General features: G+C 38.4%; 1 protein-coding gene across 27 annotated transcripts in view; it reads right to left on the bottom strand.

Moving 5' to 3' along the window:
• Window positions 1-6283: 6283 nt before the first annotated feature.
• tnrc6b (trinucleotide repeat containing adaptor 6B) overlaps window positions 6284-27053 on the bottom strand; it is a 139547-nt gene continuing 118777 nt past the window's right edge. For 26 of the 27 annotated variants that reach the window (XM_062981018.1, XM_062981014.1, XM_062981034.1 and 23 more), the window contains 6 exons: window positions 26348-26494; window positions 25852-25947; window positions 25073-25297; window positions 23878-23948; window positions 21154-21293; window positions 6284-18906 (listed from right to left, as the gene is read on the bottom strand). In XM_062981018.1, the coding sequence (XP_062837088.1) occupies window positions 18522-18906; window positions 21154-21293; window positions 23878-23948; window positions 25073-25297; window positions 25852-25947; window positions 26348-26494 (1064 nt within the window). In that variant the 3' untranslated portion in view covers window positions 6284-18521. Of the gene's footprint in view, window positions 18907-21149; window positions 21294-23877; window positions 23949-25072; window positions 25298-25851; window positions 25948-26347; window positions 26495-27053 lie in introns of those variants that run through there. The other variant, XM_062981041.1, reaches the window with a different exon arrangement.

Genomic DNA, 27053 nt, shown 5'->3' on the forward strand with positions numbered 1-27053 from the left:
CTGGACAGACCACATCAGCTCTAGTTTCTGATACAGAACAAATGCCATCCAGTAGTTGCCATCTGCTAGCCCACAGAAAACATTTAATAATGTGGTCTATCCAATGCAATTTTCTGAATAAGCACTCCAAATAACTCCAGGAACATACCTAAAAACGAAGACACCAAGAAATTTTTTTACTTTGGCTGTGTTATTATCCATAGTAATAACAATGAGGCCACAGACAATATTTTAGGTGTTACCAACCACTGGTGGTCCACAGACTACAAGTTGGGACCACTGGTCTAGGAGCTCCCCCCCCCCCCCCCCCTGTGTCAGGAGCGACCTGAGAAACTACAAGTTGCTTCTGGTGTGACAGAATTGGCCGTCTGCAAGGACGTTGCCTAGGGGACACCCAGATGTTTTGATGTTTTTACCATCCTTGTGGGAGGCATCTCTCATGTCCCTGCATTAAGCTGGAGCTGACAGAGGGAGCTCACCCATGCTCTCCCCGGGTAACCTTCAGGTCAGTAACCCAACCTTCAAGTCATCAGTCCTGCCAGCACAAGAGTTTAACTTGCTGCACCACTGAATGTCCAAAAGAGCATCTCCAGTAGAAATTAGGCAGTTGACACCACTTTTAATGACTTAATACTATGGAATCCAAGAAGTTGGTGCCTCACCAAACTACAAATCCCAGGATTCCAAAGCGTTGATCCATGGCAGGTAAAGTGGTGTCCAACTACATTAATTCTGCAACTTGGCTTCTAGAGGCAGTCTCCCTTGGAGTGCATCTACACCAGGCATGGGCTAACTTGGGCCCTCCAAGTGTTTTGGACTTCAACTTAACCGGCTGTTAGGAATTGTGGGAGCTGAAGTCCAAAACACCTGGAGGGTCCAAGTTTACTCATGCCTGATCTACACTGTAGAATTTATGCAGTTTTAAACCATTTTAACTGCCATGACTCAATACTACAGAACCCTGGGTTTTGTTATTTGGTGAGGCACCAGTGCTATTTGGTAGGGAAGACTAAAGACATTTTAAAACTACAGCTCCCAGAATTCCATTGTATTGAGCCATAGCAGTTTAAGTGGTGTCCAACTGCATTAATTCTACAGTGTAGATTCACCCTTAAGCTATGTTAAAGCATCCAAACAGGCTGTAATCAAGGTACCAGCCATTCTGGTATCTCCATCGATTGATTTATAATCCACTTAGAACAAGCCTGTTAAATCAGTGAGGATTAGTTGGATTCCACAGCCAAGTCCAAACTATTAGTTTGTAGACTGGCAAACTCATGCTAGTCAAGCCAGAAATTTGTTCTCTTTATTAGAACTAAGCTCAAAATTCCACCACACAGCAAACCACTCCTGGTTCTCTAATCCAGATGTTCTTCCATCTCAACAACCTAATATAGAAAAAGGGATAGGGAAAATAGAACAAAGGGGAGAGGAGGGGGAGTAGCTTTATATGTCAAAAGCAGTTACGTTGCAGAAGAAATGCAAGACTGTAATCTGGGAAACCAGCTTGAAAGCATATGGATAAGAATCAAGGGAACCGGGACTCAAAAAGATCTTGTCATGGTGTATACTACAGACCTTCGAGTCAGGATGAAGGACTTGATGAAGCCTTTTGTCAACAGCTGACCAAACAGGCACAAAGAAGAGATATAGTAGTCATGGGCGATTTCAATTATCCTGATATCTGCTGGAAAACAAACTCGGCCAAAAGTACAAAGTCCAACAAATTCCTCACTTGCCTTGCAGACAATTTAATGGTCCAGAAGGTAGAAGAGGCAACAAGAGGCTACTCTTGATCGAATCTTAACAAATGTGGAAGACCTGATCAATACAGTCAAAGTGGTCGGATCCTTAGGGGCAAGTGACCATGTGCTCCTGCAGTTTGCAATACAAAGGAAGGCTGAAACTAAGACAAGTCAAACACACATTCTGGACTTTAAGAGAGCTGACTTCCAAAAAATTAAGGAAATACTGAGCAGCATTCCATGGACACCAATATTAAAAGACAAGTGAGTTATGGGTGGATGGGAGTTTTTAAAAAGTGAAATACTCTAACCAGGCTAAGACTCAAAAGAGACATGCACAAGAAGTGGAAAGGGAGAGAAATCACCAAAGAAGAATTCAAACATATAGCCAACTTCTGTAGGGAAAAGGTTTGCAAGGCTAAAGCGCAACATGAGCTCAGGCTTGCCAGGGACATAAAAAACAACAAAAAGGCTTTTTTGCTTACGTTGGTAGAAAAAGGAAGAACAAGGAGGCAATAGGGCCTCTGCGAGGAGAAGATGGGGTGATAGTGACAAGGGACAGGGAAAAGGCAGAACTATTTAATGCCTTCTTTGCCTCGGTCTTCTCACAAAAAAGAAAGCCGTCTTCGACCTCAGCAACATGAAATGGACGAAGGATTTCGGGAAATCCAACTCCAAATAGGGAAACGAGTTTTCCAGGAACACCTGGCTGCTCTAAACAAATTCAAGTCCCCAGGGCCAGAGCAGCTACATCCAAGAGTATTGAAGGAATTAGCTGAAGTTATTTCAGAACCACTAGCAATCATCTTAGAGAGTTCTTGGAGAACGGGAGAAGTCCCAGCAGATTGGAGGAGGGCGAATGTGGTCCCTATCTTCAAGAAGGGATAAAAGAACGACCCAAACAATTACCATCCGGTCAGCCTCATATCGATACCAGGCAAGATTCTGGAAAAGATTATTAAGGAAGTGGTCTGCGAACACTTAGAAACAAATGCGGTCATTGCTAATAGTCAACATGGATTTACCAAAAACAAGTCATGCCAGACTAATCTGATCACTTTTTTCAATAGAGTTACGAGTTGGGTCGATACAGGGAACGCCATGGATGTAGCGTACCTGGATTTCAGTAAGGCCTTTGACAAAGTGCCCCATGACCTTCTGGCAAACAAACTAGTAAAATGTGGGCTAGACAAAACTACAGTTAGGTGGATCTGTAATTAGCTAAGCGAACGAATCCAAAGGGTGCTCACTAATGCATCGTCTTCATCTTGGAAAGTAGTCACGAGTGGAGTGCCGCAGGGCTCCGTCTTGGGCCCGGTTCTGTTCAACATCTTTTTAACAAATTAGATGAAGGCACGATCATCAAGTTTGCAGACGACACCAAACTGGGAGGGATAGCCAACACTCCAGAAGAAAGGAGCAGAATTCAAAACGATCTTAACAGACTAGAGAGATGGGCCGAAACTAACAAAATGAAGTTCAACAGGGACAAATGCAAGATACTTCACTTCGGCAGAAAAAAAATTGAATGCAAAAATACAGAATGGGGGATGCCTGGCTTGACAGCAGTACATGTGAAAAAGATCTTGGAGCCCTTGTGGACAACAAGTTAAACATGAGCCAACAATGTGATGCGGCAGCTAAAAAAGCCAATGGGATTTTGGCCTGCATCAATAGGGGTATAGTGTCTAGATCCAGGGAAGTCATGCTACCCCTCTATTCTGCCTTGGTCAGACCACACCTGGAATACTGTGTCCAATTCTGGGCACCGCAGTTGAAGGGAGATGTTGACAAGCTGCAATGTGTCCAGAGGAGGGCAACTAAAATGATCAAGGGTCTGGAGAACAAGCCCTATGAGGAGTGGCTTAAAGAACTGGGCATGTTTAGCCTGCAGAAGAGAGGGCTGAGAGGAGACGTGATAGCCATGTATAAATATGTGAGGGGAAGTTATAGGGAGGAGGGAGCAAACTTGTTTTCTGCTGCCCTGCAGACTAGGACACGGAACAATGGCTTCAAACTACAGGAAAGGAGATTCCATGTGAACATTAGGAAGAACTTCCTCACAGTGAGGGCTGTTCAGCAGTGGAACTCTCTCCCCCAGACTGTGGTGGAGGCTCCTTCTTTGGAGGCTTTTAAGCAGAGGCTGGATGGCCATCTGTCGGGAGTGCTTTGAATGCGATTTCCTGCTTTTTTGAGGGGTTGGACTGGATGGCCCATGAGGTCTCTTCCAACTCTGCTATTCTGATTATGATTCTATAAAAGAAGCTTTCCTGGTACTGTTAACTGGGATTCAGAAACCTATGTTTTTTTTCATCCAAACCGTTTAGTAATGTTCCAATTCTTCATAGTCAGCTCTCAACATATGCTGGGGTTAGAGCCTCCGGACACAGCTGAAAGTAACACACTGCAGATAAAATTATTTTTTACATGAGCGAAAAACTATTTAGGAATTCTACATCTTCCAGCACAACTCTATGGTCTTTTTGGTGGGCAGCTGGCCAGAATCACATTGGAGGCCCTAGAAATTCTTCTGAAGGTGTTATCTCCAGAAATCTCTAGGTGAGGCCTGCACAATTTGATAGTAGTGGGTGCAAATAAAATAGGTTAAGATTCTTGGGGGCACAAATAGATTCTTAGCACATTACTTTCCAGGCAAGGTAGAATTATGATTGATTAGGATAGTTTTTGTGGGCCTTCAGGTCATTCAAGACTTAGGGTGACCCTATTGCAGTTTTCTTGCCAAGCTTTATTCAAAGGGGATTTGCCTTTGTCTTCCTCTGAGGCTGAGTGTGACTTGCTTTTGTTTTGTTTAGAGCTATAGTTTAAGGTTCAAACTATCATACGCTTTCTGAATTCCTTCCGTTTCCGACCTACCTTTCTTTTCTCCTTGAACTTGCTGACTCAAAAGTGTGGTAGAAGCTCTTTTTGGAGGCTTTTAAACAGAGGGTGGATGGCCACTTGTCAGAGATACTTTGATTGTGCTTTCCCTGCATGGTAAGGGGTTGGATTGTTTCCCCCTCATTCCTTTGCTCTCTTTTCTCTCCTCTTCCTTCGTTCTCCTCCACCCTCCCTCTTCCTTTTTCTTCTCCCTCCCTCCCCTTCCTTCCATCCTTCCCTTTCTTTTTCTCTCTCCATCCCTGGTCAGGAAGTGCAGTGGAGCATGCTGACACATTTTGGGGCAAAATAAGATCCTGAAGTGCCTCAAGATCACTTCCAGTTTAAATGTCCTTTTTGCCGTTCAAAATAACCATTAGGATCAGAGAGATTTGGAGTTGTATGGGGGCATTTTAATGGGCTATGTTGCATCCAGTTGCCTTAAAAAAAAACTGGGGGTTTTGGGAGGTCACAAAAGAGGCTTTCCGTTGCATGTTGCCCAGAGATGCACTTCCTCATTCCTGGTGGTTTTATAGTGGTGCAAATGCATAAAGTATACAGACTTCAATAATAGTGGGGCAGGACACTGAATAAACAGTAGGAAATAATGCAGAGTAACAAAAGCCTGGATAATGCAGAGGAACAAAGGGCTGGTCCATAAATCTGGAGAATTGTATAACCTTTTATAGCTGAACTACACACAAAGATATTTTATTATTACATATTTGAAATGAATTCAAAAATCTTATGTACATGTTAAAGCCCTGTGATATTATGAATGCTTTAATAGATATGATTGGTGGTGCAGTGGGTAGGTGGTTTGAATCCAGGGAGCGGGATGAGCTCCCACTGTTAGGCCCACCTTCTGCCAACCTAGCAGTTTGAAAACATGTAAATGTGAGTAGTTCAATAGGTCTGGTGGGAAGGTAATGGTGTTCCATGTAGTCATGCCGGCCAGATAACCTTGAGGTGTCTTTGGACAACACTGGTTCTTTGGCTTAGAAATGGGAGATGAGCACCAACCCCCCGAGTTGGACATGACTAGACTTAATGTCAGTGGAAACCTTTACCTTTACGATTATTTTAGTACTAAGGACTAGTCAGATTTCACATTGGTTCATGTTTGCTGGTATGTAACTGCAATGGTGACTTGATGCAAATTAAATTTGATAGATGTCCCTTTGTTGGTGAACAGCAACTACAATATAGCAACAGTAACATGGACTGCCACTGTAGGACTGAGTGTTTGTACCATCTGCATCCCATTTTCTCTGAAATTAACGTCCTTCGCAGAGATACCTGCTGCAATAGGGGACTTGTAAGGTCACACAATTGCACTTTTTCTCCTCTGTATTTGATTTTTCTCATTTTTGTGCACTGTAACAGCACATATTTATGCCCTAGAACAGGATTTTCACATCCATGTATATTGGTCTTTTTGATATTGTTCATCTGCAAGTCTTTGGAACATTCTTTAGAAAGTACAGTGCAGGAAATCCATCTTTATTTCTCATTTTACTTGCATAATAGAGAGGTAGAAAGTAAAGCTATCAATGGGAACTCTTACAGGAATGATACACGGTCCAGAAACATTACATTCTAGTGTGTGATAATATTGTAAAGATAAAAACAGTATCGAAAAAAATTGACAGGAAGCCCAAGGATTAAATGCTTAGCAGCCAAACACATTTATTAGTCTTTTCTTTTTCCAGGAACCCAAAAAATATTTTGTAGTTATAATGTAAGCAACTGAGTTGCACATAATACAATCATATCTTTAAAAAAATAAAATAAAAACAAAATAAAAACAAAAGCCGTTTAAAAGCAAAAAACCTTCAGAAAACGTAATATGTTATTACACCATCTCTCAATTTCAATGAAATGACGACGACTTATTTCCTTATTCCTCTCAACTTGTCACACTCCAATAAAACATCACCCTTTTGTTGGTTTGAAATCCAGCATGAGAAATACAGTACCTGCTATGGCAAAATACACATAAATGCAACATTTCAGCTTATTTGTACATTAGTAGAGTTTAAACATTTTATTGTCTTTTTAAGTGAGCCAGTGATTTTAAGTACCACTATACTAAATTAAAAATAGAGAAGAGAGGGTGAAGGGGAGGGCAGCATGCCATGCAAGAGCACAATGTGCCAAGTTTCTGTGTCCATGTGAATTCCTACGATAAAAAGTAAACTGAAATCAAGGTGAGATTGGGGGGAAATTAAGAGCAAGCTTGAGTAAGAGACTATGCCTTTTCCTATTTCCCACTGTTTTACACTCCTTGGATGCCCAATAGACAAATGGAGATGGGTATATTATTTCAAGTATAAGGAAAAATACTAATAGGTATATTTGTAAAAAGCCTCAATACATGTATCCATTATTATGCCTGCTTGATGAAGAGACAGTATTTTAGGCAATAGCATCTCAACTGTACCTTCTTCGTATTACCTATTTATGTGCAAAGAAGAAAAGCTGCCTTTCCCAATCCAGATGTTTTGGACACAGGATTGTTTGCTTCACAAATAAGGCCAGATGGAATTAACTTCTTCCATTTCCTGTAAAGACATTTTCCACTAAATAGCCTGCTTACTGGAAATGAAGCAAAATTCACTAAGTTGGATATCCACCATTGGTCAGTTTCCTGATCAGTTCTTTGTAAACATAGCCCCATAGGAGCTCTAACATTAAAGCAGCATTTCAAGTCTTTATCTAAACAGTGGAAGTGAAAGCAATTCTAAACCCCCTATTCCATTGCTATCGTTATCCCTCCCACTGGGAAATATTAATTGTTGGTTTTCTTACTTGAAAACATTAAAAGTATTTTTCCAAAGGAAAGACTGCATAATTATTTACAGAGCAAAGCTGCTGCCTGTTTGATGAAGAGAGATTTCACACTTCATTATTTGCCAGGCTGGTGGAGTCTGGAATGTGCATACACAAGCACTGATCCTACAGATATGCCTGTATCACTCTGAATTTAATCTCTGTAGATTTATGAATCACACAGCAGCTGTGCATAGAGCTGCTCCTTGAGGAGTAAAGTATGGAAACTATAGGGGAGTGTCCAATATGGAGACGTTACAGATTGAACAGAACCAAATATTAGGTTTTCTAAGATGCAAATCCCAAATCTTGGGCTCAATATGCACATCCCTGAGATGCACGTTTTAATATTTAAGAGAGCAGAGTAACCCTTATGTTCAGAATGGAGAGAAAGTAGCAAAGGCTCCCTGCAGATGTGGAATTTACCCAAACCTTTTCTTCCATCTGCTCCAAAAGATTTTGGGAAGTTTGTAAGGCATTTTCACAAGCAGCTTCTTTCATCAAACACTACTAATGTTTCCTTGTTTTATTGGCATATAATGGCTTGTGTGTATTGGGAACGAGGCAGTATATGTTTAACACACAATCAGGGAAGGAAGCTGGGATAGTATCTCCAGCTTAAGTGGACTATTGGACAACTCTAATCATTTGACAACTTTCATGCAAACTGCAAGATGATGCATCTCTTTGTTCTAATAGCTGCCACTGAGCAGCGAATCTAGCTAAAAGCCTGTAAGCAAATAAAAGATGTAGCAATAAGTCACGTAAAGGACTGCAAACCTTCAATACAAGAGAAAATTTACTTTCTTGTTTAAAATGTATGTGCTAAAGCTTGGCATGTCTATATTCTCTATGCGAAAGTCAAAAGGGGATGCTTGACGTAACATGAGAGAATGCAGCGTGAATTGTTCAGTCCCCTACATTTCTTCCTAATAGTTAAAAGTATTTCAGAGCATCTGATGGCTTAAAAAGTGAATAATTACACTTTCCTCTCCCATTCCTTCTATGGTGATATGGGAAAGGAGGTATCCTGCCAGTTACACCTCCATATAATAATACTTATAAAAAGTACTTTTTCTTTGAAGCACTTCACAAAAGCCTCTAGCCAATCCTCACAAAACCCCTGTGAGGTAGGTAAGTATTATTATCCCCATTTTACAGATGGGGAAACTGAGGCAAAGGTTAACTGACTCTCACCTAAGGCAAAAAGAGGAAGGCTAGGTTTAGCTCTCAGGAGTTTCAGCATCTCAATCCAGTCTTCAAACCACTGGGGAAAATTAAGTTAGAATATAACCTCACTATGTATGAAAGATAATATTTCCAGGATTCTGTATACACTAAAAAGGTAAATGTGCACCATGAGGTATTTTGTGATAAAGAGCTGAAACATTTTTCTCCTTCCTTTCAAGGGATCTACCAGACTAGAGTCCTGATACGATCACACCTGCAAGGCAAGTATGTATGTGAGAATGAGTGTTCAAGTCTAGTATTCATTACAGTACTGTGAACACCAACAAAATTTGCAGTATGAAGAACACTGAATCACAGGTAGTAGAATCTCTTGGGTTATGATACTGCATCCAAAATAATGCCAAGCACACCAAGGCAAAAACCATAATTTACAAAATCTAAGGGAGACAGTCAAGGCAATGCACCTCCATTAACACAGGAAGCAAGCTCTACATTCTGGAGGTAAGTGTGTGAAATGTTTTTGCATTTACAGCAGGTTCCTGTCACTTAAATTTAGAATGGCTTCTTTGTACATTTTTAATCATTGCTATAATTCACTTTTGTTCCAAGATCAGTAGAATTAGTTCAGATAATTCACAGGTGTCAGAAGTAGATCTAAGTCTTCCTTGACCAATTCAGATAAGCATTTAAAGTCAAGGAATCAAATAATGCCAGTACAGTATTACAGTCATTCTTGATTGGTACTGCTTTTAAAGTTGTGCCTGTAATACCAATTAGTAGCAAATTTTAGGTTTGGTAAAACACAAAAGTTTTGGAAATGTAAAATGGGAGAAGCTGTGTTGCAATTCTCCTGAGGAACAAGGACAGTTGTAGTGGAGAACAAGTAGTAGAATAAATCCTTGAAGATAGTGCATTATGTGTGGTTTCCTGAGGTTGAAGGAGATGGTATTGATGGTGAAGTGTCTTCTTAGAGAAAGCAGGGATATTGTGTATTATGCTGCTGATCCTGATCTAACACTGCATGGCAAGAATGCATAGTCCTGTGAAACAGGCAAAATTTCTCAAGTCCATCTCTAACACACACCACACACACACACACCAAAAATATTTGCCTGGCAATCAAAGTAGTCTTTCTGTAACAACATCAATCTCTTTCCTCCTACTCCATGGGAATTCAGTGGACACAGAAACAATTTCAACTGTTTAGCAGGGCTCTCTCTTGCTCCCCCAGACCATCTCTTGCTGAATGCATAGTTAACATTTCACTTTCAAGATAAAAGAAGCAATGCTGACCACATATGGGACCTTTTTTGTTTGTCTGAAAAAGAAACAACCTCTTCTTAAAATTCAGTATCAAAATTCACATTTGCATAATAATACATTTCAAGGCCATTAGAGAGGAATGAGAGCGAAACAAAGAAAGCTGCAGCATCTCTCCCCCTTTATCTTCCTGAATGGAGTCTGCTAGAGCTTTCATTTGGGAAGGGAGCCAGGAGGTGCTACAGCTGCTCTTGATTTTGTACACCTTGCTTTTGAGGTGGGGAGAAGAAGAGGTGGAATATATATGAAATAATAAATGAAAGGAGACACTGCAGATTCCCATGTTTAGCTACAAATAGCTTCAAAAGAAACAAATAATTACTTTCGATTAAAAAACAACACAACACTTCTTCCTCACCATTTCAAAAACTTTTCATTTTCTTGTGTAATACCCTGTTCATTTAAATGGCAACATTAAGTGTGCTAGAAGTTATAGGGTAGATATTTTCTTCTTCTATCATCAGGACACTGACAGAGGGCAAAAGTGTACCTACATACCCACGACTGGCAGAAGCGACAAAATACCTTCTTCTCTACATGCATCTCAAACATCACTGCGTTTTTCAGTTTTCCAGTGCTTTAAAAAAAAATTAAAGCAAGCCACATACACAAATGTAATAGATACATAACACAGATACCAATCCAACCAGAAACTGAGAACTAGCATAAATATTGTTAACTTTATGTGGATTACAACTCACCCATACCAGGATGCATCTGCCATCAACAACTGCATATGGTGCAGCTCAGAGACCAGCCCCCAAAGACACTGTTTGTTGAAAGGTACCAAAAGGCTGGAATCTTTGCACCTGACCTTTAGAAAGAATAAACTGACCACGATCTCCTCCCTGTTAAGCCCAAGTAGTTTCCTTGAACTAACAGTCACGTACACACAAAGGCACATTCAGAGATACCACATTTAACTTACTGCCCATTTAAAACTAAATAAACAAAACAAAACCACCCCTAAAACACTGCCGCCCTCCAAAAAACAAAAGCAAAAAACAAAAACACCAGGGAATGTTAAGCGCTTATATCCCAAATCCCATATCTACTGACCCAGCAAGAAGCTTCACAATGTATCACTTCGTGAGACTCTATTCTACCTTCAGAAGGTACATATTTTCTTTAAGAAGTTAACACCTCTGTTTGCATAAATGATTTTTTTTTCATTTTTGGCTTACACAATTTGGAATACAGCACACCCTCACTATAAAGCTCTGTTGTAAGGCTACTCCCTAAAGTAAGGCTGCTCTAAACTTGGCTCCCATTTATTTATTTTTCCCCCTGCCCCCTCCCACCCAAACTGCAAAGCACTCAGCACTTTATATAAAAAGAAGGTGAGCCAATCTGGCTGGGACCAGGAAGGAGAAGAAAAGCACTTGATATTCACAACCATGCCACAAAAAAAATATCCAGCAAGCGAAGTAATTCTTTATAACAAGGGCTCAACTAAAGGTTGCATTTTCTAATACAGAAAAAAATCCCACATCCGTTTATTTTTCTGATTAAAACATACTAAGAAATGAGGAATTTAGTTATTTGAATGCATTGGTTGGTACACTAATACCTATGATGAGGCACTAAGCGCTTACAAAAACACTTCCTGCTCAACACTGCCCATCTGTCTTGTTTATCCATGGACCACATGCCCACATCCCTATTTTCTTCTGTTCCACACACATCCAATAATATGTCAGAATAAATCCACAGGTTGGCTAACACAATATCTACCTTCAATATCCTGAAGTGCACTGGGTTTCTCTTGTTAAAATGATGGTTGATGGGCTCAAGTACAGAGACATTCCAACTCTATGGCTAAAAAATACAAATGCAAATAATAATACTAATACAAGGATACAACTTTAGCTGTCGTCATAACCAGTATGTGAAGAGGAAGAAATTGGCTCTAAGTTGAGGTCGACTCTTTTGATCCTTCTATGGCCCGTATCTTTGAGAGATTTGCGAATGTACTGCACAAAGAAACTCAAGACGCAAGTATGTTGACACTGTTGCATATATCATGGATTTGGTTATGTCTATAGTGCCTATAAATGGTCTCCCAGCCCTATGGGACCTGTTTTATGTTAAGAGAATCCACATGACTGGGAACTGTGTCTCTATGAGCCATGTTGGTCTTGCAGCTGCTAGCATGCTAGGAGACCTGCCAGGTCCAACACATGGTTAAAACTTTGTTTCCCTTTGTATCATAGGAGGGAAAACATTTTTTTTGATTTGGCTATTGCTTGCACATGTTCAAGCAACGTTCTAAAGCAGGGAAAAAGTTCTCAAGTTCAACTTGAATATTATTTTCATCCAGTCACTCAGCTTTAAGAGTGCTACAGAATGTTATCTTAGATGCTGCATTTTCATAACAAATTAAAAAGGTTACAATGAATTTGCATGCGTCAGATCAAAAGGTACTGTGTTCTCGCACAAGCTTTCAGTCTTGTAGCTGGATTGCTACAGCAGCAAATTCTGAAAACATTCCCAGAGTAGTACAAAAGAATTAAGACAAAAAGTCAAATTCCTGTAAACGATAAATGCAACAGTTAAGGTTTAACATACTACTAAGTCACACAGCTACATATCAGTGCTATAATGAAAACTAATCAGCATTGATTTTAACTGTGATTTTTTGGGGGAAAATATGGAAGACCAACATTACAGATTTATGCATGTTCTTGAAGACAAGCAATGATTTCAATATAATTTTAACTGCATTTTGGGTAGCATTTATACTGTATGTAGAGTGTTTTTGTCATTGTTGCACATTGATAATAAAGGAGCGGTAAAGACCAGCCAAATAAAACCTACTCATGGGAGAACAGAGTATCAGTCATTACTTTTTTTTAAGTTAAGGTATGTGATTTGCACAGCTGGGTTTAGATACCCAATAAAATGTATAAGCAGGTTATGGGATAATATTATTCAAGTCTATGGAGGATAGCACAAAGAAATAGTTGGCGTGAAAGAAGTATTACCATTTGTCACATTTGACGGTTCAAATGCCTGCAATTAAAATCAAACTGGGAATATATATTGATTTACTTTTTTTATATTTTGAAAAATTTCAAAAAAGAAAAAGGCCCTAATTTATAGTAACAGTAAATTGGCTTCAAATCTCTGACATAGCTACTGCAGCCTAAATGAACAGTCATGTTTAAGAACAAGTAAGAAAAAAAAAGAAACTTAAGGTCTATCTTGACAAAAGGAATGGACAGCGCCCAATTTATTAATGTGTGCTGGGAAAAACTACAACTTTTCCTGATTTATCAGCATGACATATTTGGAAATAAGATCTTACTGCTGTTATCTGAGAGCGGTTTGAACAAGACAAGAGAGGAAGACAAAACAGATCCAAATAAGATTGTAGACCTGACAATTTCAATGTATACAGGCCAAACAGTGTATATGGAAAGAGAAAACAGTAGAAGAGTTTGAAGTTGGGAATGAGTAATTATAATATACAATTCAAAAGAAGCAGGACAAAAAAAAGTGTTGTTTCTGCCTTAATGGAAACAAGACCCGTTTTCACAAAAACAGGAAATACAGACACGTGGCATCAAGCTATGGAGGATCAACAGTTCCAGAACAATATCTCATGAAATTGTTATCCTTCTTGAATAGAAAATGAATGAAAATACGGTATTACCAACAAAATAGCTGCTGAAATTCTCTATCCACTATTTTTTTCAGATTTGTTAAGAGTAGCAAATATGAACTTTGCTTGCCTTATGCATATTTCTATTTTGAGTCAGACAAGCCAATCTGTCCTCTAGGGAAAGTGTTCTAATTATGGTTGTTTGGTTCACTGAACAGATAAGAGTATATAGTTCAAAACAAAACAAATATTTTGGAAACTTATATTGCTATGTCCAGAAGCCACCTATTTAAAATGTCCAAGGATGGACTTTTGGTGAGAATTTTATATTTTAATTTGTCTTTTTAAAAGTGTAAAACTTTAGTATGCATAGGTTGAAATGTTGAGAGGTAAAAGGATGCTTCAAATAGGATAGCATTATATTTTCTTCAGCCATTTTCAGACAAGGCTCTTCTCAAGGAAGATAATTAGATTTTATTTTATATTATTTTACTATTTTCTTCTGGGAGTCAGCCAGTAAGTCAAAGGCATTCAGCTAGTTTCCTTTCAAAATGAAACAAACAAACAAAAACCCTCACTGACCTATCACACCAAGCATCAGCTGAAGCATGTTTTTCAATGCGCACTTAAGGGAAACAGAGCAACATACATACTTTAGAAGACAACTGTTGTCACAGAACACCAAGCATTACTTCACATGTTACTATTTTCCTACATCGAGATAGTATTTTTTCAGGAAAATATGAACACTACTAGATGAGGTGCAGCATGACCTTTCGTATCTGTGATTTTATTTTTCATTATCCCTATCGGATAACTGGGCTTTCTGCATCACATTTCACACATGTTTATTCTGTATATTATTTTCCCATATGAAGTATATCTCAAAACAAGAAAACAGTAGTTGCTGGAATTGTCTTAGATTTCCAAGAAGCATTTTTACACAAATGTCATTTTATATGATGTTCTTTGTATGATAGGCCTTTTGAGGCATCTTTTCAGCATGCTCAAAACCATTCTTTCAATTTAGAAAAAACAATTGCTTGATTTCCTTGGGAGTGACTGGACTGCATATGTCCTTTTGCAGGATGCATGGATGTATTACAAAGGCACTAAAGTGGTTGCGATTTCATTCCATCTAAAAAGCTTCAAGCAAATTAAGTATTTCTGTCTTTTTGTGCTGGAAGTTAGGAGCTAGCAATCCCAGAAAAAAAGCTTCAATATGCTGATTTCAAGGATGGAAGTCCCAAAGTCTGGCAGCAATAGCTGATGTATCTTACTTCCCCCCCAATGTCCCAAATTTTTTGATTTACCCAACTCTAGCTGAGAAATGAAGAATATATTCAAAATGACAATTAAAACCAACTAAGCCAATTCTTCTCCAAAGTACACTTCACTAAATTCTCATATACTAACTTCTGCTTCTTTTTGCTATTTTAAAACAAGTATGTTAAAATGGCTCCTCTACTGGGACACAATAAAGGCATTTCCTTTCTGAAGCTTTCATTCAATTTAAAAGTAGTTTCAAAAATACCATGCCATACTCTCAGCGACTACCCTTAACTGTGGTTGACCTGCTTAGTCAAACCAAAATGAGTTTTTTTTAATTTTTATTTTTCTAAAAAAAGGTGCTTGGAGGAAGATTATGTTCACTGTGAAATAACTAGATGAATATAGTTTCATTCATACACAACCCTTTCCCCATTCAACAGTGCACACACACTCCCACTTGAGACTAAGCTCTACAAGTATAAATCTTCTCACAACTTGAACTTTTTAAGAATACAATGAATTTTTGTTGCTGCTGTTGAGAATTCCTCTGAAATCAATTTGTACTTTTAAAAAATCTGATCCCCAGTTCTGACATTTGGAGTCTGTATTTGTTAATTTTGTTTTTCAATTTTTTTGCTTTTTGTAAAGAAAAAAAAATCTTTTAACTTTCTTGAAGGTTCAGGAACTTGTAAAAGTTTATGAAAGAAATAGCCATCTATCTAGGATAAGGTAAATGTTAAATAAACCATCTTCAAAAACTGGCTTCCTACCCTAGAATTCCTGAGAATGCTTGCAAATTTAAAGCAGGAGAATAAATGTTAAACACAAAAACACTGTTAAATGCTCCCAGAGTTAGTCTTCATCTTATATATATATATATGCACGCGCACTTTTTGGTCTTTTTAATAAGTTTTCATTTTTTCCCTTTAAGCTTGCGATGGAAGAACATTTTAGCTTTCTTTTTTTAAATATATCATATCCCTCATTATGTCTTGTAAACAAGAGGGGCTCTAGCACCCGGCTTTCACCGTAGTATCTTAATGAACTCAACAAATCCAAAGTGCAGGCAAAAGGGACTATAGGGCAGGTTGGGAGAGAGCGGTGTCAGCTCACATACTGGAACACACACAGCTCTTTTCTGAGCCATGAGGCGCTGCAATCAGATGTTCTCCCAGCTGAGGACCTTTTCTATAGTTTATCCTGCATGTTTTCAACACTGAGGCCCCCCGAGACAAATGCAGATATTTTAGGAGCAGGTATGTGTAGGGGCGGCAAGGGAAACCTAACTGGCAGAAATGGGGTGACTGGGGGGGGGGGGCATTTTGCATCATTATTTGAGATAGGATGACAGAGGGGAAATAAGGGAAAACACTTATCAGGTCCACATATGCTGCAGAATCTGAAATTTAAGTACAGAATACCTGCCTATATTACTTGCCAACTGAATTCACATCAAAAAGAGTAAGTCAGATTAAATGCAGCAACCCCTTATCAGTCTTTTATGTGACATTGGGTTTGTGTATAGCAAGAATGAAAATCACATGTCCCTCCAGATGTTGGTGAATTGCAAGTTCCAGCAGTACTAGCCAGCCAATAGTAAGGAATACTAGGCGTTGCAATCCAATAGTATCTAGACAGCTACATGATTCCCATCTCTGGTTCAGAGAATTCACAAACTTCTCCCTTTTGATATAAACATTAAAAAGTACTTTAATGGTGCTATCAATACGCATATCTATATATTTGATATCACTGCATTTTTCAAGGAAACTCCTAAAGGAGAAAGACTCTGTTATTACAATCCCATACAATATGATCTGCTACTGCAACGAGCCAGAGTATGTAGGTATTTGCTGGTACATAATATTGCAGCACTTTGTTATTCAGTATAATGTAGAGCTAGTGAAAAGCCAGAGCGAAGTTCTGAAACTTCAAATAATGCCTCCATCTCTCCCCCTGTTCTTATCCTTCTTGCCCACCCTCAAACTGCTTTTTGTAAAGGCAATTTTTGCTACAGCTTTCTTCACAACAAGCAATTCTGTTCCCAGTGCACACACTGGCTATGGGTAAATTCAAACCTCTAATAGGTCTCCCCTATCCTGCCCAGAGTACTACTACACTGTTGTTTAAAAAAAACAAAACAACAACAACATACAACCTTTCTTTAAATACCAACAATAAAAAGCAACAGTACAGGGAAAAGTCAACATAATAAAGGTGCAATACTTTATAAACAAAAGAAGTCTTTGCTAGTTATATGCCTGCCTAAGCAAGACATACACAGGAAAATACAGAGAAAAAATGCTCAAAAGTACACACTGGTTTAAGAACATTCGTAAGTAAACGTTTCTGTCAGTGATGGTCTGGTGCTGTAATACACCTAGGCCTGGCACAGGTAACGCTCACCATGGACAAAAGGAGAACAAAGGTTGCTGCATGTGCTTTCACAACACGAGACAGGCCAGCAAACTACTGACATTTATTTTTGTCACAAACAGCAGATTGCTTTAGAAAGTACAGTTAGGCCCAAATGTTTGGTGGGTCTTTCATGAATAAGTATCTTCATATACACACTTGAGAAACAAGTACAGGACTCAGTTCTTAAGGACTGCAGAAGTTTCAACCATTACATAGGTCATTGTCACACATAAATGTGATGGCCTTTGCCTTCTGTCATCCTCAAAAGGTAAAAGGCCTTGTCATAAAAAAGCTTGGGTTCACTCAAAAAGTCTCCCTAGAGATAAATACACCTCTAAGCAAAACAGAAACCCAACCCCCCAAAGTCTCAAGTCCCATACTGGCACCCCTCTCACCAAATCCTTAGGATATGGCAGTGTTTTGCTTTATGACAGGGTCAGAACAAGATCTGTACTGCACTGAATACCCTGATAAAATAAAAATACCACCGATAGGTTTTAACACAGGTCAATTTGATTTTTTATCAGTCACAGGCACCATCATTATTTATTTTAAGAGTCTAGTCAGATAGGTTGCTGACCAATAGCAATGCAGCCTTCCAAGACAGAAATGCGCACGCGCATACACACAATCATGCACACATATGCACTCACACTGAAACACACACACATGGGCAGTTACATGTGCCAGAACATACTGGTATATATCAACCAGCCAATCACAAAGTGTTTTTTTTTCCTTTTTTGTTTTTTAAAGTGAGGCTCCGTCAAGTCTTTCCCTCCCCTCCCCCCCATTTTTTGAACCCATCCCTTCCCAACATAGTAGACCTAAGGACGGAAACACACCCAGTGCAAACAAAGTTAAAAAGCTATTTTTCAGTATATATGTTTCTTAGCAACAACTTCCATATAACATGAAAAAGTGAAAAACTAGAAACTAATTTTTTTAAATTTTTTTTGTGTTTAGATTTAAATGGTATGTGTACTTGCTTCACATTGTCTTTCTAAGTTGGCGTTCATGATTCAAGTATTTCAAGAGTGATATGTTCTCTTTTTGGATTCATATTCCAAACAAAAAAACTGAAGTTATAAGGGAGGCAACTATGTGCTCAGACAGTCCTGTCAATGACCCACCTTTTTTCTCTCTCCATTTTCTTTTTTCCTTTTAAAATGTATTTATTGCAAGTTGAAAAAAAAGAAAAGGTCAAGTTAGTGCTGCTGCTGTTCCAAAAAAAGGTCACGAGGTCAGAGTTGAAAGTTTTAAGTTCAGATTGAATCCGACCCTCCACCTAGAAGGTCTCCAGGTAGTAAGGGAGCAGGGCTTCCCATCCTGTGGGGATCTTCAACGCTTTGAACTCCCCATAAACTTGAAGAATAATTCGGGGGGCCCCACAATGAAGCACCAGCAAGGTCACCCCCACTGTTGCCGCCACCGCCGCTGCTCCATTGCCCAAGCCCTGTTGACCCACCAAAAAGATTCAAAGCAGGTCCCACTGGATCTGTCTGATTCTGTCCTGTCTCTAGAGACTGCCAGCCTGCTGCAGGTGTGCTGGGTGTTGCTGCAGGTGGAGGCTGGGCTTGTGCCAGAAAGCGACTAACCTCCTCATCTGTGGCAAACTCAGCCAGGATGGTAGTGTTTCCCAAAACACACCTAAAAACACACATGTACACAAACAAAAACAAAAAGGGCCAATGGTGAGGAGAAACAGAAGTCAATAGAAACAACCAAGAAACATTATCAGAATTCACAATTTGAACATTTCATTAAAAACCAACAACAACAAGGGTAAGCAATGTGGATGGCAGTAAATAATGTGCATATATACCTTTATTTTACCTTCATTTTAATCATTTACTGGAAGCATACTTTTTTCTTTAAAAGAAATAACTTTAATTGCTTGGGAGTATATTTCAAACAAAACTCTATTGTGAATGCTAGCACATGAAATACTTGACACTAGGGAATCTAAGAGAAATTCACAATGGGAATGTTGCAAGTGAGATTTCAAATATTTGTTTTGAAATTATTCCATATTCTGAAGTTGCAATTCACAGCCTACCTCATGACAGCTCTACAAAAGGGAAGAAAGGGGCAAGTGTCCAGTGGTATGAAATGAAACCATTTTTTGCACTGACATGGAACAAAAATTCAGATTGCTTCCAAAGTGAGCTTGTATACCACCTGCAGAGAATATACTACTCGTATTTAGTATTCAGAAAATACAGACTACGTCAGGTTTCCCTATCTCCCCCATCTTGCTAGAAGCTTTGAATTTATTTGTCTCATATATAAAATACAAAGAAAGGGAAGAAGCAAATTTGAGGCTTTCTCTGATTAATTCAAGTAGTGAAAAACCATATTTTGCCATTTAAAATACAGTCCAAATCAAAGCTATTGTTCAAAGCATTTTGTTTTATTTCTAATGTTTCTATAGCTTTGTTTTAAATGTTGTAATATTTTAAATAAAATGAAAATTACAAAATCCTTTCCTGAGCACACTGGTTTGGCTTTATTAGCAAAAGGATTTTTATTTGCTTTTTTAGTTTGCCTAACTGGTAGAAGGTCACAAAATGGACTTTGCCTAGCGTTCAGAAGAGTTCAGTTAAGTAAGAGAGAAAGCTACTATCTTCTATTTCTGTTGAAATTGGAATGAATATATGTAGACCAGTAATATATTTACAAAAGTGGTCAATCAGTGGCTGTTGCGGAGACTGACAAGTAGGTGTGAGCAACTGCAGTGGGCATCTGGGGACCAATTTTATGCCTTGTTAAAGCCAAACATACCTATCTGAAAAGAGTAACAAACACAAAATGGCTGGAGTTTCACTCCTGGGTTTGAAAATGGTATATTTCCGCTGTTAAATTGTAAGTTGGTGTGTTTGTGTGGGGCTATTGAAAAACTGTGACATTAGGACAGCTGTGACATTAGTTCTGCTAAGCACGGGTTCTCCAACAGTTTCCTGATGTGCCTTGTGGATTATTTCCTCTTTTAAAAGGAAGATGAAGGAGCAAGGAGAACAGCAAACTTGTATATGATCCTAACCAGTAAGGAGGAGCTGGTCACTGGAATCAAAGCAGTTTTTCCCTGGGTGGGGTGTGTTAACCATGTAATCCATATAATTTATGATTATGGGATATGCCCCAAAAGGTACAACTATGAACAAGGACCCTGGCTTTCAAGCTGATTGTATCAAGGTCTGGGACTTTATTTATCTGCTTTCATTTCTGAATGAAACCCTTTTTATTCACAAACATATCTAGTAAAGTTAGACACTTCCGACATACAAATGACTCATAGTTAAGAACGGAGGTGAGACAACAGGAAGTGAGAGAAATTGGCCCCTCATAAGGGAAATTCGCTCCTGAAAGAGATATCATGTGGAAAAGGTGTCTCCACTGAAGCTTTATCACCAATCTATGTTCCCACAACAAGCCAAAAATTTAAAAATCCAATTATCACATAAACAGAAAATGAGGTGAAATCTTCTGAACAGGGGCACAGACAGCAAACTAATACCACAGGGGTGTTAACACTTCCCTACACTATCCAGTACTAATACACGTTTATATTTTGGCTGGAGTTACACTTTAAAAATGTACCTGTTCCGACTTATATACAAATTCCACTTAAGAACAAATCTACAGAACCTATCTTGTTTGTAACTTGGGAATTGCCTGTACAACTGATTTTTGGGAAGAAATAAGCTAATAGTTCTTCTACGGATAGAATCTATGCTGAATTTTATCTTCCCTGCAAAACAGTTTTCAAAAGAAATCGCTCAGTGTAAATCATATCTGAACAGATAAAATAACGGAACACTTTCTTCTGCAGAAGGTTTGCCATCTATTGACATAATGAACTTGTGAATAGCTGGGGAAACTGCTGGTATAACTCACATGTGCAGTGCAGTCTGAGCCTTGGCTGCCTCCTGCTTGGTGCTGTATCGGATAAGGGCGGTGCCTTGGGTCAGGTTCAGATGGAATGTCAGCAGTGGACCATGCTGCATGCAGATAGTCCTCAAAGTTGACCCATCAATCTTGGAATGAACAACAAAGACAGACATTTTCAATGACATGAAAAATCAGCACTGTAACCATAATGTAGTCATAATACCAGCACCAAAAGGCACAACTTGTTAGCCACATCCTTTTCTCGAACAGCAAGTTCCATTTGCGACTGAAGCCTTGGCGCGGTGCAGTAACAAGCAGCTGTTCCAAGTGTAAACTCTCAATTCTTAGACAGGAGTACTACCAAAAACGTGACATAAGGTCTTGAAGCACATCATTATTAATTTTAGGAAATATGTACTAGAAGTAGAACAGCATCACCAGCAGCAATTAATTCAAGTGATTGTCTTTATATGCCTAGAACACCTTAAATTAAGGTTGACGTATCAGCATGGATCCTCATGTTTTGCTGATGTGCAAAAAATATTTCAGGGAATAAATGTCCAGCTTTAAAGCAGTCCAACAAGGTCCATTCATTGCCAATTGACAGTCATACACAAGAAAAAGGGGATATCTGGCTAGGAGAAACATTTGAAAGGAAAACAAAATGGTACTTTTTATAACGAACATTGACTAAGGAAAAGTATGATTGTTATACTCTCCTCTACCTCAGAAACGTTTTGTTGACACTTTTCAGGTTATTACGAAGTGGCAGGCTTTCTTTTCAAGGCAGAAAATAAAAGCAGGGATTTCTGCTGTTGATGATTTTAATGTAACTACCTTGAAATGGCTCAGAGAAGTATATCTGTGGAGTGGCATCTGTGGCAAAGCAAATGCCCCTTTTTCTTGATTACAATATAAATATTAGAAAATAAATATCATTATTCTGTAACTAGAGTTATAATATTTATTTATTTAATTATTTTTAGAAATCATGTTAAGTGTAGAGATAAAGTGTAAAGATAAATTAATATATTAAGCGCCAACTAAGCAAAGCTCAAAGATATACCGTTAAAACCATTAATAATTCCTTCCCCTTTATTAACTAACTCCTGTTTTTCAGTGACAGCTGGATCATTCATTAATGCCTTCCTTTTCATCTCAGCTGACTCAAAGTTCCATTTGCTTTTAATGCTTTAGCCCAGGGGTCCCCAAACTAAGTCCCGGGGGCCGGATGAGGCCCTCCAAGGTCATTTACCTGGCCCCCGCCCTCATTTTTATAATATAATATTTATTTATTTATTTATTTTTCAAACTTATATGCCGCCACTCCCCTTGGGCTTGGGGCGGCTCACAAGAACCGGCTAAAACAACAATTTAAAAACATCTTAAAAACATCTTTAAAACATCTTTAACAAAACATCTTAAAAACATCCTAAAAGCACCTTTTAAAACATCAATAACAGAACACAAAAGCCTGCCGGAACAGATGCGTCTTACATGCCCTGCGGAAGGCCGACAGTTTTAATATCAGTTTTAATAATATAATATATTGTATATACATATAATATTGATAATAATATTATGTTATACAATATAATGCTAATAGTAATACCATATAATAATATTAATTATATGTTATATATTACATATTATATAATAGTATAGTGGTATAGTTCGATATAGTAATATATAATGCTAATATTGTGTTATGCTAATAATATAATATATTATATGTACATACAGCTGCTCTGAATCCCCTTCGGGGTGAGAAGGGTGGGATATAAATGCAGTAAATAAATAATTAATTTTAGACTTAGGCTCGGCCAAAGTCTGACATGACTTGAAGGCACACAACAACAACAATCCTAATCAACTTGACTATCTCATTGGCCAGAAGCAGGCCCACACTTTCCATTGAAATCCTGATAGGTTTATGTTGGTTAAAATTGTTTTCATTTTTAAATATTGTATTGTTTTTGTTGTTGTTGTTGTTGTTGTTGCACTACAAATAAGACATGTGCAGTATGCATAAGAATTTGTTTTGTTTTTTTCAAATGATAATTCGGCCCCTCAACAGTCTGAAGGATTGTGGACCGGCCCTCTGCTTAAAAAGTTTGGGGACCCCTGCTTTAGCCTTTGAACTGAAAAATGTTATATATGTGGTGGTGTAATTTACTACTTTGGCTGGATAGAAAGGAATTGAAATAACAAAACTCATGTAGTTGGAGGTTCATTTTAACTGTGATTCTCCTCTATTGAAATTGCAATAAATTGGGATTCAAAAGAAATATTGTTAATTCAGACAATGAGGCACAAGTAAGGGCTGGAACGATTTTCCTAGTATGTGATTTTGGCAGAAGCACTGGAAACGTTCTGTGGTTTCACTATGGAGATAACGGGAAATTGATAATTCTGTCTAGCCCTTACAATGTCCTGAAGAAGCTGGAACCATGCAAACCATGTAAAAATTATTTTAGCATTAAAAGAACTGCTCCTTTACCTAAGCAAAACAAGTATTAAAATCAATTCACAAAACAAGATCAAATTATGGTGCAAAATAAGATGAAATCGAACATTGGTTTACAAAACATTACATTACACTTACATTATCACATTAATTTTGTTACTATTGAGGGAAATTGAATTACAATGCAAGAACATATATTGAAATAGTTAACAATTCAAATCTTAAAGTTTCAGTGATGACCAGGAAGAGAAAGTCAGAAATACCTGCGGAGTGAGATTATGAAGAACCAGCCAATAGCTGGCACGAACGGAACCACCATCACTCCAAGTAGAGGCTGTAAATGATAGAAACAGCATACATTTATGTAAAAACAGCATTAAATGTAACTATTTGTCACAAGCTAATTTATAGCTGCAGGAATGGTTGTTTCTTTCTACTAGGGTATTGTTTTAGTCAGTTTTTTAAGTTTAATAGTACTGTATCTGAATTTATTGTAATTAGCAACCATTAATTCCAACTTTTGGTTCTCTTTTCCTTCCGCAGCATTTTTCCTCTTCCTATTCTCTCGTCCTCCCAAGCAAAAGCCTCAAAGTCCAAGCAAAAGTGGTGGGAGCTTGGGGAATGAAGATAAACATATAATAGAAGTTTAAAGGGAGAGGTGATTTTTTAAGCATAAGGATGCTCAGGTTAGGAAAGAAGTAGGTTTAAAGGTTTAAAGATAAAGAAAGGAAACAAATAAAACAAATGTAAGATTGCACAGTTGGGTACAGTTAGATGCTGTAGAAGCATACAAAGGAAACAAGAGTGGGCCTTTGGGAATTGGCTCCCCCAACTCAAGAGGCCAGAGGTTTTTTTGTTCTTTTTTCCCCTAATTTCCAGCCTAGGGGAGCAACTGAGGGAGCAACCCACATACATATAGGATGTTAACCCCTCATGTGATGGGAAAAAGCAACCAACCCAACCAAACAAACAACTTCAGCTCACACTCTCAAGAAACTTCATAATCCTGTTGATGCTACCGTTCAGAAGGAACTGTGCTTTTTATCTATGTGACTGAAGTTTATGGCCGGGGGGACCCATCAAAACATTATTAACAGTTCTATTGAATACTAACAGAGGCAGAAGCCATGTGTGTAATTACAGAGGTATTCTTGAAATACAACACAATCTTTTTCAGATCTACTGCCTTCATATCTCAATTACTGAACATATGTTTTAGATACTTTCAAGGATATTTTACTATAACACAACTACTTTGTGGTTTCTTCTCACTCTACTTCTCCAGCAGTTTTGAAGAACCACTCTGGCTCACTGTCAAACCTTTTTAAAGAGAAGGGTTTTTTTCTGTGCATTCCCCAGATATTACTATCTTTTATCTGAGGGATTTTCATATGTAGACCATCAATGTTGCAGCCTGCACACGCTTTAATAAAAAGACTACTTGAAAATACAACACACCAGAGGCAAGTCTTGACTCCTGTGCCCCCCACGCCCTGAGTGAGCGGGGTGCTGTGCTGCTCCAGGGAGAGGATGATTTAGGATTACTCAGACCAGGTGGTGGGCGGGGCAGCCCTGTAGTGTTTCTTGAGGAAATATGGTTTTTCCACATCTTGTTGGAGAGATGAGCAGGATTAGGTCCTATGGGATCTGGGGACCACGTTGATTTGTAATCATTGAACTTTGCTATACCAAAGACGGGAAAAAGACAATAGTTAAAATAAATGTTTTATTCGTGGAGGGTCAACTTTGATGTTTATACTGTTTTTATTGAGACACTGAATTGTTGCCAACACTGTGAACCACCCCGAGTCCCCTTCGGGGTTGAGATGGACAGTATATAAATACAGCCAACAACAACAACAACAACAACAACAACAACAAATGATAAGATTCTACCAACAGTAACAAGCCCCACACATATCTGGTACATCTTTTACTAAATGGGTCTGAAAAGTCTATAACCAGAAGGGATTTAATGTATGTTACCTTCTTATGTTATAGATTTTTTAAGCAGCAACACTCAAAAGTGATTTTTTTCTTAAGGCAAGATTCAAGGTAACTGATATCATTATGTCTCCTTTCTAAAAGCAATAGCTTTTTCAGGTGATTATCGACAAGTGGTATGCATTTAATGTATATATTGTTGTACACCTTCATGTTATTTCTGACTTATGGTAACCATATTATGGAGGTTTTTTGGCATGATTTGAAAAGATAAGCAATGGAAACTCACATACCTGAAGTGCTATGAACATTTGCGAAGGAATTGTCAGAGGCACTATAGGGCCAGGCACCAGGTGAAGGCAGCGAGGTGTTGAGGGAAGAATTAGACCCTATGGAAAATAAGAAAGATTAAGGAAACATTTCAGATATTAACAGGAAACTATGATGACAGTTTTAAAACAGGATATAAACTGTTCTTATCAAGTTCACCAAATGGTTTAAAAATGTATGATTAGCTCCTGGCACTAATAAGGGGTGGAGACTTTTGCAGTCAAGTGACACTAGAGTACTCAATAATTTACTTCTTTGCCACCATCTTTTCTGCAGATAAACATCACTGGGAGAAAAAGGGCAAAGAAAGCAGAAGAGGTTTTGGAGAAAAATCAAATTTGCAGAAAAATTAAGCACCACCTATCCTGCGAGGAATTGAACAGTACAACAATTTAATGGAGGAGTATTGAGAAGAGAAAAGGAGCGCTAGAGCAGTAAAAGTAGCAGCAACTAACAAACCTGTGGTGTTGTCCCGTAGAAGTTGATGATCAGTATCTACTATGGGGGATGTGGCTGTACCCCCCAGCACACTTCCTGGGGTCACATAGGGGTCAGATTCAGGGTCAATGTTTGGAATACCTTTCCATGGCACTCCGGGCTGAAACTCTGAAACAGAATAATCACCAGATGGTACTTCAAACAAAATTGTTCATTGCCTTATTTCACTCTTGCATGTACTTTCCAGGTCAGGATTCTAGTCATGCCAATCCTAATGTAGCAGTGGGTCTGCTTACAACAGGCAAGTTAAACAACTTACTGAGCATATATGAAAAGCAAAAGATAGTTGCTGTTAAGGATGGACATTCGGCAGCCACAGAAACAGTAATCTGCGAAATCCACAAATGTGGATCACTAGAAAGTTAATTTAGGCTTTTTATGCCTTTCTTATCTAAAGCTAGGATAGAACTTGGATCAGGAAAATGAGTATTTCAGGCATCTTGTAATTTTTGAAGAAGTTGTCTAATAGAGCTGGATGCTGACAATGAAATATGGATAATGAAAATATGGTTGTTCGTTTTTGAAAAGAAATTATGACTCATAGTGTTCATACTTTACAAACAACCTTTTTTAGTAAATGTCTATACATTTTAAATTAAATTATATTCCTGTACTGTGAAGACTTAATAGTTGGACATCTCACGTAAATTCTGTGAGCCCTTACATC

This window comes from Anolis carolinensis, chromosome 5 (assembly GCF_035594765.1).
Source record: "Anolis carolinensis isolate JA03-04 chromosome 5, rAnoCar3.1.pri, whole genome shotgun sequence".
Classification (NCBI taxonomy): Eukaryota; Metazoa; Chordata; class Lepidosauria; order Squamata; family Dactyloidae; genus Anolis; species Anolis carolinensis.